Genomic DNA, 19,821 nt, shown 5'->3' with positions numbered 1-19,821 from the left:
CATCTCAACAAGGCACAGTTCAATCAGCACCCCACAGGGAGCACAGCTCCCTATGGGCAATGAGGGGACCAAGCAGGAGCTGTAGCATGGCAGGCAGCCACCTCCAAACTGCATTTATTGGCTTTCTGGACAGGGCAGACAGGTTGGCAAGGGCAATGCAGTCACATCAAGCTCAAGCAGAGCACTGGGTTTGAGTGGATTTCAGCAAAGGATTGGGAAAATTGAGTGAGGAACCCAGGATATGGCAGGAGCACAGAGTGTCCTTCAGCCTGAGCTCTGCTGAGGCAAAGACTGGGAATTCCTGTGTATAACTCTCACATTCAAGAAAGCAAAAGTGAAATCTAAAAAAAGGAACAGGAGAAAATCCCATTGAAAAGTTCCAGAACTTACAACAAGGGTAAATAAAAGCCAGGAAGAAAAAGTTTATGACCCTCCTTGGCTTTCCACTTTCCATCTGCTCTGCTGAAAAGGATGGGAAATGTAGTCTGGTGATGGTCACAGGAAAGCCAGTGTTGATCCAGGTACAACCACACCACCTTCTCTGCATCACTGCTGTTACTGTCCCAAGAACTCCAGTACAGGCAGGAGCTGAAGGAGCAGCTTTCCAGCCTGGCTGGGGCACAGGGGGACATGTCCGAGAGGAAGATGAGCATATGATTCTCATTAGGGTCAGGATCTCCTCTCTCCACCTTTTCTCCATCATTTTTAAATATTCTCCTTAGCTTTGATGGACACAGCCTTCCTTCTCCTGCAAACACAAAGGGCAGTCCTGAGTGAAGGGCTGATTGTGAGTGAAGGTGGCTCTGCTGAACCAAAGTCCCCATCCTACTCACCTGGACTGCACAAACCACACGATGACTGCAAACAGGAGGACAAGCACCAACAGCACAACGACCCCAATCACAATCCCAGGCCATGGACGTGGTGACTGCCCTGCAACTAAAAAACAGCCACAGTTGAGAGGCACAGCCTGGGCCACATGTCTGCACAGACCCTGACCATGGAAGTAGATGTGTGCGAGTGTGACTGCAAGATGGGGATACCTGAGGGATCAAGGATCATATATGGAAAATAAGAGGCTTCTCCCCTTGCAAGTGTTTGGGCTGGGAAAAGGGGGACACAGAAAGAGCTCAGTCACAGATGTGCAGCAGAGGAACCACTTACCCATGGAGAAGCTGTAGCACACGCAGGTGAATGTCTCTGCCTGTTGAAGGGCACAGGAGGGGCAGCTCAGAGCAGTCCCACAGCACCACACACACAGCGGCAAGGAGCTGCCACCCAGGGCCACCAAAGGCCCCAGCCATGGCCGAGGACACGGCGGTCGCTGCCCTGCCCCATCCCCGAGAGCCCCCAGCGCGGTACCTGCGGTGAGCGCCGGGCGAGGCGCAGCAGGGCGGTGTAATCCCATCCCGGGTGCAGGGGGGCGTTGTGGAAGCCGTGCCCGCGGGTCCCGTCACCCAGCATGAAGTCCGTGGGTGCCGTGAGGTTGAGCACGGCGGCCACGTAGGGCTCGGGAGGGTGGCTGTGGTTGGAGGGCTGCAGCTCCCCCGAGCAGGCGTCTTCCAGCACCGAGCTGTTGTGTGTCACAGCCACCAGCAGCTGGTGCTCACTGCAAGACAGGGCTGTGAGACGGGCATGGGGGTGGGAAACAGGGGACGCAGGGAAGGGGATGAATTGACATGGGGATGAGGTCGGGAGCAGGGGCAGGGATAGGAATGAGGACGGCGATAAGGACAGAGAGGTAGGGGGATGAGGATGGGGATGGGGAAAGGGATGGGAACAAGAACAGGGATGGAGATTGGGATGGAAGAATGGAAGGGAAGTGGAATGGAGATAGGATGATGAGAGCAGGAATGTGAATGGGCGATAAGGACGGGAATGGGGACGAGGTTGGAGATGGAGATAGGGATGTGAGATGGGGATGAGGATGGAGAAACTGAAGGATGCGGAGTTGGTAATAGAGTTGGGAGTGGAGAGAGGTGGGCAGCAGCGGCTCAATGGGGGCAGCACTGCTCAGCAGCCAGGGCTGTGCTCACCTCGCTGACTCAGGGGGCTGTGAGATGGGGTGCAGGGGAAGCACAGCTGTCCCCTGAGATGCAGAGGTATCGAGCACGAGGCGGGAGCAGCCGTCGGGCGGCCCTGGGGTCTCTGCAGAGGAAGGTCCCCGTGCTGAGCACCAGCAGCCCGGCACGGAGGGGCAGGAGCAGGAGCTGCGCGCACCGAGCCTCACCTGAGCCGTTGGTGTGAAAGTCCCGCAGCGCTGCAGCTCCGGGACCCGCAGCCGTGAGGCCCCGCACGGCCACCGCGTATCTGGTGCCGGGGCCGTACGCGGGCAGCGGGTGCTCCGTGGTTCGGCTGCTCAGCTGCAGCCGCTCGATCTGCACGAAGCCGCCGTCCTGCGGGGCCCTGGCCGTGATGTTCAGCTGCAGACGGGACACGGAGCTGGAGGGCAGCGGCTGCAGGAACCTGCCCACCCCGCAGCCAGACGGCAGCGCGTTGCCGTGCTCCTCCTGCCCCTGTTCCTGTCCCGGCAATCAGAAGTGCCCAGAGAGGAGCCCACGGCAGCCTCGGCCCTGTGTGTGTGTGAGCTACAGCTCCAGGTACCACCAGCAGCTGCAGAAAATTGGCTTGCTTACAGTGTGCCTTTGCCCTCTGAGCTCTCTGAGCTGGATGGATTTGCTGAGTGATTTGTGAATCACATCATACAGTGAGGTGGCTACAAGCTCAGCTGAAATGGGTGGCTGACCGACTGCTGGTCCTTAGGGCTTCCCATGTTCTGCACGCCTGCCTGCTCAGGGCTGGGCTGCCAGCAGGGAGGGGCTGGGGGGGCTCACGGTACCTGGTACCCAACGATCTCCCCTCGGCAGGAGGGCAGCGCCTTCCACCTGAGAGTCCCATTGCTGGCATCCAGCTGCAGCGGCTCCGGCTTCTGCGGCACTGGAAGCGCAGGAAGAGGGGGTCACACACAGGGATATCATGGAGGGTCTGAGCTTCTGCTCAGGGTCGGGCTGCACAGCAAACCTAAGCACAGTTTGTGCCACAAGAGGAGTGTGGATTTCACAACAGCGGGAGCAGCAATGGGGTGGTGAGGAGGCAGAGGGTAGGAAGGAAAGAGCTCTGCTGTAGGACTTGCACAGCCCCTTCTGCACAGCCCCACAGGCTGCATGCAGCCCCAGTGCCAGGACCATCACAGCAGGGTAAGGATGCTCAGAGGGAGCTGCTGGGCCATGGACACGGTTATCTGCCTCTCCACTGGTGAAGCAGCCCAGGAATGTCCCTTCCATAGTATTCCATGGACACCCACCTGCTTCTTTTGTCCTGATCACCCATGAAAACAGGACTGTGCTGGGGGGCACTGAGATGGTGACAGTGTAGTCAGTGAAGGGCTGCAGGGGAGGACAGGTGAATGTTCCCATCTTGCCATGTAGGATCTCTGCTCCAGTGAGCTCCTCAGCCTCACAGGGAGGTGAGGAAGGCCCTGCCAGGCGGCACGTGGCCTGTATGTGCTGGCAGGCATCGGGAAAGCTGCAGGTCCAGTTCAGTTTGATGGTGGTGCTGGTAACATCTACGGTCCCAGGGACAACTTCTAGCACCTCTGTGAAGGAAGCATTGCAACAGGGTCATTTCCTTTCCTTCAGTTCCTCCCTTGCAAGTGTATTTCGGTCACATAGCCCTAATCCTAACCCAGTTTAAGGGATGAGAAGCCAGGGGATGAAACTACTCATGTCAGATATCTGGATGGAGCAGGGGGTGAAGTTTGGGTGGGAATGAATGTGGCTGTGTATGTGTACTTCCACTGCCCAAGGCGGTTTTCCTTAGTCACTCATAACCCAAAGTAGTCAGAGTCAGCCAGCATCTCCCCTTTCAAGCAGTATCTGTTCTATGACCTGTTCTCCTGTTCACAGATCTCTGAAGAGAGGTTATTTTTCCTCCGTTTTTCACAGTATTGACCTAGCTCTAGGTCACAATACAAAAGTACCTTTCTGCACCACAGCCCCAGGAAGTTCTTGTGGGCAAGAAGAGCCCTGTGCTTCTTCTTTCAGAACACCCCAGGACATCCCAAGAGGAGCAGGAGCTCCAGAGACTCTTAGAACCTGCAGCTTCCCATCACACAGAGAGCCTGGATCCTTCCTTACCCACACACTCCACTCTGGATCGAATTCGGATCCAGGAACCGCTGCTGGCTCTTCCCAGCCAAACTTCTCTGTATACAGGTTTCCCACGAATGATGTTCTGCACTTCTCTTGAACATCTGATGTGGGTGTAGGATGGCTGTAAACCCTCAGGGCAGCTCAGCATCACTTCTTCATTTTTCTTATACTCCTGCAGATCTGGTGCCAGGTGGAGTTCTGGGTCCCATCGTGGCCTTTGGCACATTTCTGGCAGAGGTGGGAATGGGTTTAGCTGGGGCATGAAACAACAAGATGGCACAGAGAGCAAAAGCACAATGTCAGCACTCAGAAACGGTCCCTCCAGAGACTCAAAGGAGCAAGAAGGTGACAGATCTGTTTGCCATAAGTCGGCCGGGGCAATCATGCCTGCTCAGTCCTCCTCTGCCCGCTGGTTTGGGCCTGATCCCAGATAGGACTGCTCATTACCTTACTGAGTGTGGCACTACCAGTCCTATAGGGGTGAGGAGTCATCAAACTGCTCAGAACAGGGAACCCCTTGTCCCAGAGGGGCAGAGAAGTTGTCCCAGAAGTTTTGTACCATCTGCTCAACAGCCACGAAAAAGGGGCATTAATGCAACGTTATGAGAACTGCTCTCCTTGTGTTCTCAGGGACACTGCCCCATACATGGGAGTGTGTTACATTCCAGCACTCACTGAGGCTTTCCCAGCACATGGAGCCTCACTACCCTCCATCCCCAAATTCACCCCAGAACATCCCTGGCACGGACATCATCTCCACCCTCTGGTAAAGATCCACAGCTGCACCTGGTAAGGATGCACAGCAAATACAAGAGGAAGAGCAGAAATATGTTCACTTATGAATAGTGTCAAATTCTTACCTGTTTCTTGAGGCGCTCCTTGGATCAGGGAATCAGGCTCTTCCTGGACTTGTGCTGCCAGCAGAGGAAAAAAGACCAGGAGAAAGGTCAGAGCCAGGAACTGCAGGGCCATGCCAGCAGCCAGTCCTGGGCACAGATCAGATCTTAGCCCCACTTGCTGCCACTGAGCACTGGCATCTGTGGTTGCAAGAACTGCAACCACAGGAAGGAAACAGCCACATGAACATATTGCTTGTGATGAATAAGCCTTCCTCTTTTGAGAGGGAACCTCCCATTCGTGTCATCACTGCTGCCTCTTGCTGCTTTGTTTCCCTGGTGCATCCAGGCAATGGCACACAACAGAACAACCCCCGCCACCAGCATGAGATATGCATCCCCAAGTGCTCTGTGCTAACAGAGGGCACTTAGGAAATGCTGCTCCATCTCTAAGACTTCAGCCACGGGCTTCCCAAACCCACTACCTGCAGACATGGCTTCTGGAGAGACATTCAGGATTTCTGTTTCCTCAAGTGCATGGTAAAACCAGGGAGAGTCTGCAGAAAGGCCCCACAATATAGTGGCTGGCTGCTTCATCAAGTAAACACCAGTCAAGCAAGCATAGGGGAAATACCACCTAACCTTGAGGTCACCTCGCAGTCTTGACAACTCAGATGTCTTCAGGCTGAAGCCCAGAACTACACACAGTACCTAAGAGGAGGCTGCACTTACTCTAAATGCAATAAAGGCTTTGCTTCTTGGACCAGCTGGCTGTGCTGCGTTCAGTGCACTCAATAATGTGGCTTTTCCCCTTGGTTGTTTGAGTGCACTGCTGCCCCATGCTGAGCTGCTCCCAGGAATTCTGCCTGTCTGAATCTAAATGTTAACCAAACAGTAAAAGACAACTGAAGCCAATGTTTGGCCTCCTATTTGCAGACGAGATTAAGCTGCAGTGCTGTTGATATAACAGAAGGAAGAGATGCCATCTAAAGGGACCGGGACATGCTTGAAAAGTGGGCTCACATGGACCTACAGCAAGTCAAGTGCAAGGTGCTATACTTTGGGCAGAGCAATCCCAGATATGTGTACAAACTGGGAGAAGAACTCATTGAGTTTTCACTGAGTCCCATGGAAAAAGACCTCAGGGTTCTGGCATGAGCCAGCAATATGCTCTTGCAGCCTAGAATGCTGACTACATCTGGGCTGCATCAAAAGAGAGGTGGCAGCAGCAAGAGGAAGGAGACTGTGTCCCTCTGCTCTGTCCTCCTGAGGTAGCATCCAGGTCTGGGGCCTCTGATGCAAGAAAGACTTCAAGCTGTTGCATCAAGTCCAGAACAGAGTAACAAGGATGATCAGAGGGCTGGAGCACCAGAATCATGAGACAAGGCAGAGGGAGCTGGGCTTGTTCATTGTAGGCTCAGGCAAGAGATTCTTGCAGCCATTCAGTATATAAATGGAACTTATAAACAAGATCAAGATCAAAATTTTGTATGAGCTGATCTTGATAGGGCAAGGGGGAATACTTTAAAAAGAAAAGAGGGGAGATGGAAGTTAGATGTTAAGAAAAAATTATTTATCATGAAGGTAGGGGGGCACTGGAATAGGTTGCCCAGAGAAGTTGTGAATGTCCCATCCCTGGAGGTATTCAAGGCCACATTGGATGGACTTTTGGCAACATGACCTCATGGGTGACAAACCAGTAGAACTAGATAATCCTTGTGGACCCTTCCAACCCAAGCCATTCTATGAGTCTATGATTCTAACATTCTGTGATTCAGTTCCCAACCCATGAGGGCCATGACTAGACCCACAGGAGAAATATGTTGTCCAACACCATGATGCAGGCAGGCAGGCTGGGAAACTCCAGCTGGGCAGATTCTGCTCACCCTCTTCCAGCCCCCCAGCTCAGCCCATGGCTGATACTGGGACCTTCCAGCTGCTACCTGCATGGTCTACCCTATTTCCATGCCGTCTGGATCCTTGCATGCATTTCTTTGCATGCATCAAGAGCAGGATGTTTAGGGAAGGCTGTAAGGTGCAAGGAGCCCTTGCTGGCCTACCAGACTGACCATCATTTTTGTCCATCAGGAGGAACAACGCATCTGTCCTCTTACCGCTGTGGTAGTCAGCCATTAACTCCAAAAACTTGTTGGGCAGATCAGTCCTTGGATGGGTGCCATTGAACAGCTTTGAGCCAAACATTCTCCAGCTTCTCATGTCTCAGATGCTTGCCTATGAACAAGCTTTGAGCCAAGCACTGTTCCCACTTCTCACACCATCCAGCAATACAAAGCTTGCTGTCACTGTCCTGTGGTGGTTTTAAGCATGAAGGGAGATGAGGGGAGAAGGGAAAAATACATGTTAAAATCATGCAAAATCAAAGGAACAAAATATGGATGCTGCCAATGCACATAATGGAGCTCGTCTTACCCACAGATCACCAGGAGGCTAAGAAGAGTAATCTAATACCTGGGCCAACTTTCATACTCCTTGGGTTATTTGAGCTAGGCCAGTCGCCTCAGCACGTGCCAGACATTCACATATAATGTGATTACAAGCAATAAACACATCAGTGTTAGGATGAATAAGATCACAACTGGGCAAAGAACAGAATTAAAAACTCCTCTTGCTATTGGTGACCATCTAAGGAGTGTTTCCCTCCGTTCTCCATCCTTCTTCACCCTCTCCAGGACATGATACATCCCTTCTGTATCATGGTTAGCAGTTATCAAACTTGTTGGCTTTTTTTGTCCGTTATCTTGGATGCATTTTAGCAGTTGGTACGGATTGTCATGTTGCAATAATTTCTTTACCAAAGCAAGATTCATTCCAACTGGGGCAGGTGGATTAATGTGCAATTGGACCACAACAACTGATGTGATGTAACTGGCACTGAACAATTAAAATCACATCCCATAGTGTTAGCAAAGTTACAAAACACAGACATTTGACTGATTGCTTGTATCCATAGCAATATTACCTATGAGTATGAAACTGTAAGAGGTTCTCATATATACACATCATTTTCCAATACAGATGACCAGCCATCCTGGCCCCATTCATTTCCTGAATATATTTCATTACTATGCTTAACTGTGGTTGAAAGGGTTTAGCCTCTGTTGGAATCAGAATTTGGTCCCATATGTCCAGTATGCCCAATATGGGCATGGGACCCATGACCAGCTAGTGCATGTGATAGGGTCAGCATAAGCAATTACAAAAACTAATATGAAGAAGATACCTGTCTGAATCAGTGACACTAATCACACCACAGGAACCCCAGAGAAAGGAGCAGGGTGAGAAGGGAATGTTTAGGCACAGCAACAGGATCAGCATTCATTAGCATCTGGAAAACAAAAGAGAGAGAGAACTTCCTGGTTCCAGGGAAACCAAGGTTCCATAACTGGAAAAGAAAACAACAACAACAAACTTTCCTGGTCCGAAATGAACCAAAGTTGGAAGGTGGGTGAAATCAAGATGGTTCATTTTGTACTTCTTCCCCTGATCATCCTGATCCTTCCAGATGTATTTGTTAAGAGGTTCTTTGAGGGTTAAAGGGACAGGACCAATGTGCAGCAAATCAATCAACACTGGCAGTCCTGCAGAGTAATCATCCCAATAAGCATCTCTTTGAATAAGGGCCAAGAGGACACAGTGGTTGCCAGTGGTGAAAAATATTCCAGGTCCCCAGTAACCCCCCGATTCCTTTTCACTTAACAGAATCTGTTCTCCCCCTGTTAGTGGCACTTCCCACACATCTCTGTCTCTGATTTCCTAGGGTGAGACCAAAATCTTTCTTTAATTTGGGCAGCTTGGTAGCAGAACAGGGGACCTCCCTGATACTAACATCAGAGTACCCACCTTCACTCTGTTCATATGCATGCCCAGTTTCTATTGGAGGGCAGAGAAGGGTCACCAAGTTTTCTTTTTACCTTTCTGGGCTCTCACATCCTGCAGATTTTCTCCTGGATAAAAGTCACTGTATTAACTAGCATTAATCTCCCTCTCATTTACTTACTGTTCTCTAAAGCTTGATGAAGGAGAACTTTTGAATGCTCTTCTTTTTCTAATTGTGCCCTAAGATCTTCTACTTGGCCATGCAGGCTTTAGACCCACTATCCTTTCTATAGGTATGGGATACTGTCACTGTTTCACTGCTTCACTCCCTCCTTGGATGATTATTTTATTAAGGGAGTCCACCCAGGTTTCCTTCCCCTACCCTCACCTTTGGGTTTATTCCTTTCTCATCACCAGCCATTAAGAAATTCATTGACACTTTCATACCTATTTCATAAGTTTTCAACTGCAATCCTAATTTAACTATTAAATCTCTCCCCAGTGAACAGGTCCCTGCTTTTGGCACAGATAACAATTGCCCTGTGACTATTTTATCTTCCCATTTCAGTTGTCTCAAAAAGTGAAACTATCATTCCCAATCCCTCTACCCCTGTTATTCTTACAGTGTTCCCAGTTAAATGAAATCACAGTATTTTAGAAGCTAAAGATGACCAAGAATTGGTCAAACTGTTCTGCTAATCCAATAAGATCTTTCATTAGAGATTTCATTTCCCTTTTAAAATTTCTTACCCCTACACTAGTAAGTAGGGAGTTTACATATTGTATTTCTCCTGATTAACATTGGAACTTCACTAAGAGGATACACGGAAGTATTACTTGTATTAATGGAGTTAGATTTAGGAAAAGGAGAATTTATAATGTCCCTGTTGCATTGTATTCTCAAGCTGGCAGAACTTTTTCTTTTCAGCATCAGCACTAATCACAGAGCTTGGTTGAGGTGGGCTGTTCAGGGGCTGATCCAGGCCAATGCCTGTCAACTGGACAGGATGGTAAGGGGAGGGGTGGGGGGGGAACACCTTTCCATAGAGGGAAATGACTGAGTTTAATCCTAGAGAAAGGCACAGGGAGTAAACAGCTTCAAGGATCCTATCTGGGGTTTCTCTGTTCTTCCTTGTCTACAGAATTCTGTCTAGCAATGATTGACTGCTATATTCCCTAAATCCAACAAACAGCATAGTGGCCATGGACTGCATGAGACCTTGAGTGACTCCTTGCAGCTCCCCACTCCTTCCTCCTGCCAGCTGCCCTAGACAAATAAGCCCTGGGTTGCATGAAGAGAAGTGTGACCAGCAGGACAAGTGAGGTGATTCTGCCCCTGTACTCCACTCCTGTGATACCACACCTGCGGTGTTTGGTGGCATTCCCTTGAAGGAAGGAGGGACAACACCCCATCATGGTGCTGGGGGCAAAGAGCTTCTTGGGGTGCTTCCTCAGAACTGCTGGGGTTGCACAAGCCTCAACCCCCATGAAGAGAAGGACAGACAAAGCTTTCACACACATAGCAGGGAGGAACCATAACCACACAGATGCAGTAAGGAGCAGGCAACCCTCTGAAAACCAGAACAGTTTATTGGCTCTTCAGGCACAGCAGCACAGCTGCAAGGGCAGTGCACTTGGGCTGAACTCCAGCTGAGTTCTGGGGCTCAATGGGTACAGGTGCAGAAGGTGGAGAGGGGCTGGGAAGCCCTGAGTCAGGACTGGGCAGTGCCAGGTGCTGGAGGACACTTAGCCAGCACAAACAGCTCATTGCAGGCCTTGGGCTGCTCCTGCTCTGTAATACAGCGTGCAGGAACTTACTGAAAACATGGATGAGAGCAATAACACAGCACAAGATACATGCAGTTCTGCTTCCAGCTGTGCAGGACCGAGACTCAAGAAGAGGCAATGAGAAGCGCTATCACCACTGATCCAGGTATCTTAATCCCCATCTTCTCCACTTCCACACTGCTCGGTCAGTCTCCTGAGGACTCCAGGGTGGGCAGATGTGAGGATGCTGGCTCTTTTTCCTGACCACCTGTACCTGCAGACACCAACAGCACCTTGCTTGAGACTGCTGCAAGCCCTGGGCAGTGCAGGGAGCTCTGGCAACTCTGGCAGAATCTGGGGCACCGGGCAATCCCTGCCCCTGGTGTCTCATCCCACCTCTTACCTGCCTCTTCTTCTGACAGAGATCTCCCCTTGATCATACTGTAAATGTCTGAGTTTTCATACGGCTGCAGCTCTGCAGGGACAGAAAGAGCATAAGGGTATGTGGAAGGAGTGGGGCAGACTCAAACAGCAGCTTGGGCACAAACCTGCTCTCCCCCCACCCCAGTCCTGCAGCTGTCCCTGTTCTGGAGCCCTACCTACGTAATGGTCCTCCTCGACTTTGATGGGCATGGCCTTCCTTCTCCTCCTGGGAAGACAAAGTGATGGTCTGGATTTGGGAACAGGCTGACATGGCCCAGGGCCCTGCTGAACCCAGTGGCAGTGGAAGAAAAGCTCTGCACACTCTGTCCCAAGCCTCTCCACCACCATCAGCACCCCAAGGCACAGCAGCACTGGCAGCAGTGACTACAGGGGATGGGGTCTCCCAGCACACACAGTCCCTTCCCCAGCCCCAAGGATGATGCTCAGATGATCCCATTAGCAGCCCTACAGCTGAGCCACGGTGGCATCAGCCAGCCAGCAGCATCTGTGTTGCCTGAAAAGGGTGGGAGCAGAGCAGGAAGCCCACTGTCACCAGCCAACCCAGTAGCACAGCGTGGTCTAAGGCAGCACAGCAGCTCCAAGTCCCAAGACTACTTGCCTGGACAGCACGAACCACACAATGACCGCAGAGAGACTGACCATCACTGAGAGCACCACCACCACTGTGACCGCTGTCCATGGCCAGGAGCCCAGAAACTGCCCTGAAACTAACACACAGCCAGCAGTGGGTGTTCTGCTCCCACGGCCACAGCTGAAGCACTGCATCCAGTTCTGGAGCCCCAGCACAAGAAAGAGCAGGTCCAGTGGAGAGCCATGAAGATGATCAGATGGCTGGAGCACTGCCTCTACCAGACAGGCTGAGAGAGCTAGGACTGTACAGGCTGGAAGAGGCTCTGCCTTGTAGCAGCCTTCCAATACTTGAAGTGGGCCGACAGGAAAGCTGGGGAGGGACTTTTTATAAGGGCATGTAGTGACAGGATGAGAGGAAATGGCTTTAAACTGGAAGAGAGTAGACTAGATATTTAGACAGGATATTAGGAAAAAAATCTTTACTGTGAGGTTGGTGAGACGTTGTAACAGGTTGCCCAGTGAGGTTGTGGATGCCCCCTCCCTGGAAGCACTCAAGGCCAGGCTGGATGGGGCTGTGAGCAACCTGGTGTATGGGGAGGTGTCCCTGCCTATAGCAAGGGTTTGGAACTAGGTGATCTTAAAGGTACGTTCCCACCCAAACCTTTCTATGGTTCTGTGATTCCTTGCCCTGTCATAGAGGGACAGAATGGGTGCACAGCAGTTCAGGACCTGCTCACACCACATGCTTGCCCCATCACACCACCAGGTAGACACATGGCACAGAAGCCATTACCTGAGATGTAGGCTTGGAACTCCAGGCTGGCCGCATCCCCAGCACCAGCTGCTGTCAGGCCCTGGACAGTCACTGTGTATTTGCTTCCTGGGCTCTGGGGAGGCGGTGTGTACTGGGTGACAGAGTGGTTCACTGTTACTTGCTGGAAGTTCAGGAAGGTGCCATCATGCACTCTCCTGGCTGTGAAGTTCAGCTAGAGGGATGAGAGGTATTGAGGGGAGCAGCACCCATCTCCTGCTCAAGCCCAGGGCAGGTCTGCATAGAGCAGCTGCTGCTCTGCTGCCTAGGTGCAGAAGGCTCTGCTCCAGTACCTGGTACCCAACAATCTCTCCTTGGCAGGAGGGCAGTGCCTTCCACCTGAGAATCCCTGTGCTGGCATCCAGCTGCAGCTGCTCTGGCTTCTGCGGCACTGAAAACACAGGAAGATGGAGTTACAAGTGGGGATTTTGGGGTGAAGAACAAACTTGGACATTACATACAGGAGGGCAGTTACCCATTGCCTTTGTCCTAAGGTGCTGTGTGAACAGGATTGTGCTGGGTGGCACTGAGATGGTGATGCTGTAAATGGTGAAGGGCTGCAGAGGAGGGCAGGCGAATGTTCCCTTCTGACCATGTAGTATCTCCTGTTCCGTCACCTTCTCAGCCTTACAGGGAGGAGTGGAAGGCCCTGCCAGCTGGCACGTGGCCTGCATGTGCTGGCAGGCATCATGGATGTTGCAGGTCCAGTTCAGTTTGATGCTGGTGCTGGAAACCTCGAGGGTCCCAGGAACCACCTGGAAGACCTCTGTGAAGGAAGCATTGCAGGGGAGTCACTTTCTTCCTATCCCCTCCCAGCCTGCAGCAGATCGCTATTAGTCCCACTTATGCTGTCAAGTCCCCAGTACTGTGTGGCCAATACCATCCTGCCTTCTCCCACACAGTACTTAGACACTGACTGCACATTTCTTGTGCTCTGGACCACTCTCAGAGCACAGTGCTGCAGTGATTCAGGCATATGGACGGGAATGACAAAAACTGATGGGCAAGTTTGTGGTCCTTCTGCTGTCAACACCATGGGGCTATCAACAGATCTAGTAACTGCTAGGAGGACAGACACAGCCCTGGGCTTCATTAGCAGCTCTTTTCTCTGCAGTGCCCACCCATGGCATTCCCTGACCACCCAGAACCCAGGGCACTGAGGCTACACACTGCATCTGGCACCATTCCCCTTGCAGGGGTGAGCAGACTGAGAATGGCAGCTTCACTCACCCACGCAGGTCTTGTTCCCTTCTACAGGCTGCCAGTGTCCTCTGCCGTTCTTCTCATGCCAGATGTTCTGAGAAGCTGTGGAACCTTGTCTAGGGATTTGTTTCATGCAGGAAACCTCTGTGTGGGACAACCAGTACCCTACTGGGCATGTCAAAATCACTGTCTCGTTGAGGTCATAGGACCCCTTGTCTGGGACAAAGAGAATCCTGGGGTCCCATTGGGGCTTTTGACACTTCCCTGCACGAATCAGACAGAAAAGTGTTAGCAGAACAGAGGCAGTCTGTGCAGGACAGGGCAGGGGAGAGGGAGGATGTTCCCTGCCCTGCATACAGTGGTGAGCGATAGAGCTCCCAGGCATGATATGGATCAGCCTTTCTACAGCACAGCCCTTTGGCAGCACCTCCCACCTCCCCAGCTCACAGAGGGGCTAACACATCCTGCCTCTGCTTGGGCAGGAAGGGCAGCACGGGGCTCCCAGGACAGCTCCTGGTGTCTCCCTTACCCACACACTCCACACTGGTCCAAATACGGGTCCAGGCATCGCTGCTGTCCCTTCCCAGCCATAATTCCCCATTTACAGGTTTCCCATGTTTGATGGTCTGCTCTTGTCTTGAACATTTGATGTGGGTGTAGGATGGCTGTGAGCCCTTGGGGCAGCTCAGGGTCACTTCTTCATTCTTCCTGTACTTCTCCTGGTCTGGTGCCAGATGGAGTCTTGGGTCCCACTGGGGCCTTTGGCACGTTTCTGGTAGAGGTGAAAGGGGTTTCAGTTAGGGTGGGAGGTGGTGAGGTGGGGCAGTGAGCTGCCCATGGGCACCATAACCCAGAAATTGGAGGAAGCATTGACACATCCCTCCAGTGCTTCCAGTGACAGCCATGTCCACCAGCAGGTGACAAGGGCAGAGCCATGCTGCTCCTCAGGCTCCTGGCATAACCCTGCTCAGCTGCTCCAGAGGGAGAGGCAACATCCATGTGTGCCTACATAATGGGTCCAGCAGAAATGCAGGAGACCTTCATCGTGCCCACCCTTCCCTCACTCACAAAGGTCCTCACTCACCCACACATCTCACATATCCTGGTGCCAACTGCCATAATCCTGTGCTGTTCTTCATAAACCAGCTGCTCTGAGGAACTGAGAGGACTTGGTGTGGGTTTAGTTTCACACAAATGATCTCCATGGCAGAAGGCTGGTACCCACTAGGGCATGTCAACATCAAGCTTGTACTGACATTGTAGAATTCCTGGTCTGGGACAAAACGAATCCTGGGACCCAACCGTGGCTTCTGACATTTCCCTGCACCAAAAATATGGGAAGATATTAACAGAAGAGAGGCTGCCCAAGCAGGAGGCAGGGATGGCCTGTTTCCTGCTGTGTACACAGTGGTGTACCTGGTACACAGTGGTGAGGGATGGAGTTTCTGGTCATGATGTGGATCAGCCTTCCTCTACCACAGCCCTTCAGCAGCACCTCCCAATTCCTCTGCACACGCAGAGCCTGAATCCTTCTCCTGCTTACACAGCCTGCCTTCCCCTGGGCAGGAAGGACAGCACGGGGCTCAAGTAAACTGGGAGTCCTTATCCCACTGGGATTTGGTGCACTCTCCTTTTGGGGACAAAGAGTGACAGTCCTACTCCAGCTGAGAGGCTTGTCTGGTAATGGAGTACAAGGGGGAGAACTCTGTGCCACCTCTGAACCCATGAAAGCACTGTGTTGGGACACTGGCAGAGCGGAGGCAGATATTAGCACACTAGGAGCAGGCTTATGGCATGTCTGCAGCTCCAAGGATATCACCTCAGCAGGTCCATGTCCTGTGGGTGTGTGGAGCCCATCTGTTTGCCCATAGATCCCCTAGAGAATGGGAAAGAGACAAGAGTCTGGTTGGAGCCTGTGAATCAGGACCAGGATACAGGATAGTAAGGGTGACACTGTGGTGATCACTGTCCCCTCCCAGACATTTCCAGGTTGTCTGAGTCTCAGAAGTGTTGAAAAGATGAACAAAACTGGTGTACTGGACAGGAAGGTTGAGGCTGAGGGCTTATTTAGCTTACAGGAGAGGAAGCTTAGAGCAGGATGAGCAGCAAACAAGAGGAAGCAGCACCCTTACACAGATACCCATTCACCTCTGCAGACTTGCAGGCATTCCCTATCAGGCTGCATTTCATAGAATCAGAGATTATCTGTGGGAGTTGGAGAGGTCATCTCAGCCTCGTTGGATGCTGACTGGCTGATAAAGAGACTCGGGAAAGGAGACAAGAGCTCTGAATAAATAAGCAGGGGTGTTTTGTACCTAGGCATAAGATGAACTCTGCTGATTATGAAGACTTGTTATGGAACTTGCTTGCTTTCTAGACAATGAACTGCTGGTGGAAATGTACTGCATACACGTGTTAGAGTATAAGAGGCTTGCTTAGAAGAATAAATGGGGATACACAAGGTGATAGGGATACACAAGATGATGCAGATAAGCATAATGATCATCCTCATCACAGCAATTAATAAATCTTCCTGGCATGAGAACCCTGTGTTGTCATGCTAACTCACGACAATTATCCTAAGCCTGAAGGGACCAATAGGATCATCCAATTCAAGTCGGTGACAGTAGTCACTGTCTTGAGCCCCAGCAGCTTAGAGCCATGTCCACTTCCCTGGGGAGCCTGCTTCATGTCCACAGTCCTCTAGTTCAGCACCTCTTCCCAGCCTCCCTTCTCTTGTAGTGGGTTTCATACCCTCACTGCAGTTCTGTGTTCTGCAATGCACAGCAAAGGACAGTGGACACCACCCAATTCTTCAGAGCCACATATGCTGCCCAGATAGGAAACTTGGTCCCTCTGCCCATCACTAAAAAGGCAGCGCTTCCTTCCAGACACCAGAGATGGGCAACATGACTCACGACCCACAGGACAACTTGGCAAGCCACTTCTGCTCCCATTTCTCTGCAGAGATAATAGCTCACACATCAGGCTCCCAAGCCCTAATGCAATGAGCAGCTACTCCGGGGCACTACAAAGGCCAAAGCGCACCATCTCCATACAGAGAGCCAAACAGAGAACTGGAAGGTGTCCCCATCCTTCATGCTGTGCCAAGACATTCCCTGCACACTGAGGCTTGCTGTCCTCCGTCCCCTAATGCAGATTCAACTTGACACAACCCAGTGATGCCTGAGTGCCTCAGGACTGGTGGACACCATCTTCATCTCCTCCAACACATAGCCATCAGCCAAAAGAGGGAAAGATGCAGAGCCAGCTTGCGGGGAGAGGAGCAGGAAAAGCTTCTTTTGAAGGGAGAGGAGCAACCAGAGCTTACTTACCTTCTTCCCTTTCTCCTTTCTCGGTTTCTCCTGAAGCTGATCCTGCTCCTGCAGGCTCTCTCTGTTTCCCCAGGTGAAGGAGGAGGACCAGCAGGAAGGTCAGCACCAGCCCTTGTCGGGCCATGCTGCTGCCAAGAGCACAGCCTATGCCCCACTCAGCCGTGCTGGGGAAAGGTGTCTGCACTGCAGGGAGAGGTGCAAACACAGAAATGAAACAACAACTGAGGGAAATCACACATGGAGTGAGGAGCTTCCTCTTTGGGCAGCCAGAACCCACAGAGCTCCTTCTTGCCCACATACACTGAGACACCTCCAAAGACACCTCAGGGCCACTCCACTGCCTCAGGGAAAACATGGGGGGCAAAACACTGCCTGGGGGTGGGAACAGAGGAGAAAAGGGGGAAACTGCAGGCAGAAGGTGCTGCAGCATCCAGACAGGTTCTTGCCTGCAGCTGATGGGAAGGGAAAAGGAAGGAGACACAGAGGCCAGCAGGATGGATCCACATCACCTCCCTCCCAGTCCCCACCTCTGTCCCCACCCTCATCCTTAACCCTATCCTCAATCCCATTCCCATCCCCTGTTTTCATCTTCAGTCCCAGTCCCACTCCCCTGCACTGCTTGAGGGGATGTGAAGGGGTTGGGAAGGAGAAGGAGAGTTGACACAGGGAAAAGATGGGTTGGGGAAAAACAATTCAAACTTTTCTTTGACAACATTTTTTTTTCCCTCACTTTCCACATCTATTTGTGCAGACAATAGGTTAATTTTCACATAATTTCCCTAGTTTTGCCTGGAGAACTGTTCAGTTGGTGTCTTCATAGAATCATAAAAACATTTAGGTTAGAAAAGACCAGTAAGATCATGAAGTCCAGCAGCCAGGGCTCTCTTTTCATGAGGAGCTTTGGGACAAAACTGTCACAAAACTCCGGGAGGCTTCTATTACTAAAGACAGAACGGCTGATAAGCTTTTTATTTGTTTGGCACTAAAGAATGGACGGGCTTAAACAAATTAGACCAGGAAGAATTCCTTCCGACTATTGCCCTCTCTCCCACCCCCGCCGCTGCCCCTCGGTGCTGAAAACAGCCCCTGCCCCGACCCCCACCGCCAAGCTGGGGAGAAGAGAAATCACAACCTTCCCTTTCACCCCCCTCCCTCCCGCTCCTGCTCTCCTCTCCGCCCCCGACTCTGGTTGTGCCACTACCGCCCTCCGCTGCACCGCCCACGTTGCTCTCCGTGACGCTGCCACCCTACGCCGCATCGATGTCCTCTGTTGCTGCATCTCTGCAGCCTGCACATTACTTGGTTAAAGACAAGGACGGACCGGAACCAGAGGAACTTTTTGATCCTGGTTGGGTAGATTCGAAAAACGAACCGATCATGTTCCCTCATGATGATAATTTGAAGGATGCAGGAAATGTTTTTCTACAGCGTACTGCGGTTGAGAAAATGCAATATTACAGAAAAGATGCAATATTACAGGGTGATGCTGATATACTGCAAGCCTTTCCCATGTTGTATCATCCAAATCAGCCCCCACAGTGGGAATCCCTGCCTTATGAGGCAATAAAGGAGCCAAGGAAGTCAGTGAGAGATTATGAATTCAGTCTGCCTTTACATGCAGTCTTTTGGTTGCAGTGGGTGATAGTTATGTTATGTTCTGACCCCTCAAGGATGGAAAATCTTGTTAGGAACAATCCTGTCTCCTGTGCAATACACCATGTTGTGACTGAATACCGAGACCAGGCTACCATCCAGGATATGAATAATTTGACTTACTTAAATCAAATTGGCATGGAGGAACTCATGGAGGGTGGAGGGGGGGTCTGGACAACACCTCAGGCCCAGGCACAGATGGACTTGAAGGAGGTAAGACTTTGCTGTTGCATGCTATCCATCGGATACCTGATACTAATTTGTCTAATGCCTCATTGACATCAGTTAAGCAGGAGGCTGCTGAGCCCTACATTAAATTCCTTGACCATTTACAAAATACACTAGAGAGACAAGTAGACAATCAGGCTGCCCAGGATGATTTGCTTAAGCAATTAGCAGTAGAAAATGCAAATGCGGACTGTCAAAAGGTTTTACAGTCCTTAAAGAATGCAGATCCATCCATTACTGATGTGATTAAGGCCTGTCACTATGTAGGCACCCTCTTATTAGGGTGTTCTTCTGTTACAAGGATGGAACTTCTTGTTTTGCCAGTAGTTGTAGATGCTGACCACAAGGGGGAGATTAAGGTAATGGCATGGATGCCCTCACCCCCCTGCTTTATTCCCAAAGGACAAGAAGTAGCACAATTGATCCCTTTTCATTCTTTGACTGAACCTGGCACTGGGGACCGAACTGGTGGATTTGGAAGCATGGATGAACCTGCTACAGACTACACAAGTGACAAAAGACAAACCATTATTACTATGCTTAGTAAACAGCTGAGTTATTAGGCCTAGTGGGATATCGGAGATGATGTTATCATCATTAAGTCAAGTGATTGGCCCTCTGCGTGGCCATTAAAAGACCCTAATTCTGCTATTGTAGGAGCTGGGAGTTTGCAGCACCAAAGTGCCCGAATTTTATCTTTTGAAGGGCCTGATGGTCACTTTGTCATAGAGTCATGGAATCATAGACTCACAAGGTTGGAAAGGACCTACAAGATCATTTAATCCAACCAACCTCCCATTACCGTAGCTACAGCAAACCACTAAACCTCATCTCATAGCTCCACATCCAGACACCTCTTGAGGGATGGCGACTCCAGCACCTCCCTGTGCAGCCATTCCAGTGCCTGACCACTCTCTGAGAGAAAATAGTTCTTCCTTATGTCCAACCTAAACCTATTCTGATGCAGCTTGTGGCCATTTCCTTGG

General features: G+C 51.2%; 1 protein-coding gene across 1 annotated transcript; it reads right to left on the bottom strand.

Moving 5' to 3' along the window:
• Positions 1 to 87: 87 nt before the first annotated feature.
• On the bottom strand, positions 88 to 18,333 carry LOC107305758 (uncharacterized). Its single transcript, XM_015848284.2, has 21 exons — positions 18,327 to 18,333; positions 17,255 to 17,326; positions 16,955 to 17,137; positions 14,704 to 14,940; positions 14,149 to 14,397; positions 12,892 to 13,182; positions 12,710 to 12,807; positions 12,343 to 12,591; positions 11,634 to 11,806; positions 11,140 to 11,240; positions 10,995 to 11,066; positions 5,012 to 5,293; positions 4,137 to 4,379; positions 3,305 to 3,595; positions 2,840 to 2,937; positions 2,231 to 2,423; positions 2,037 to 2,148; positions 1,363 to 1,609; positions 1,165 to 1,204; positions 834 to 939; positions 88 to 748 (listed from the first exon to the last, which is right to left on the bottom strand). Exons 1-21 carry the CDS (start codon positions 18,331 to 18,333, stop codon positions 706 to 708), a joined length of 3,387 nt encoding a protein of 1,128 aa, XP_015703770.2. The 3' UTR covers positions 88 to 705.
• Between the last annotated feature and the right edge of the window lie 1,488 nt (positions 18,334 to 19,821).

The sequence above is a fragment of the Coturnix japonica genome, chromosome Z, assembly GCF_054131305.1.
Source record: "Coturnix japonica strain WE chromosome Z, WE-NBRP24, whole genome shotgun sequence".
Lineage (NCBI taxonomy): Eukaryota > Metazoa > Chordata > Aves > Galliformes > Phasianidae > Coturnix > Coturnix japonica.
The sequence above is the reverse complement of the archived record's forward strand: the minus strand, read 5'-3'. Positions and strand labels throughout refer to the sequence as shown.

Coding starts and splice junctions, on each gene's coding strand:
- LOC107305758 (XM_015848284.2), bottom strand. Junction 17,138..17,254: donor GTCTTTGGAGGTGTCTCAGT/GTATGTGGGCAA, acceptor CTCTCCCTGCAG/TGCAGACACCTTTCCCCAGC. Junction 5,294..10,994: donor TCTGTCAGAAGAAGAGGCAG/GTAAGAGGTGGG, acceptor GGCAGCAGTGAT/GACACGAATGGGAGGTTCCC.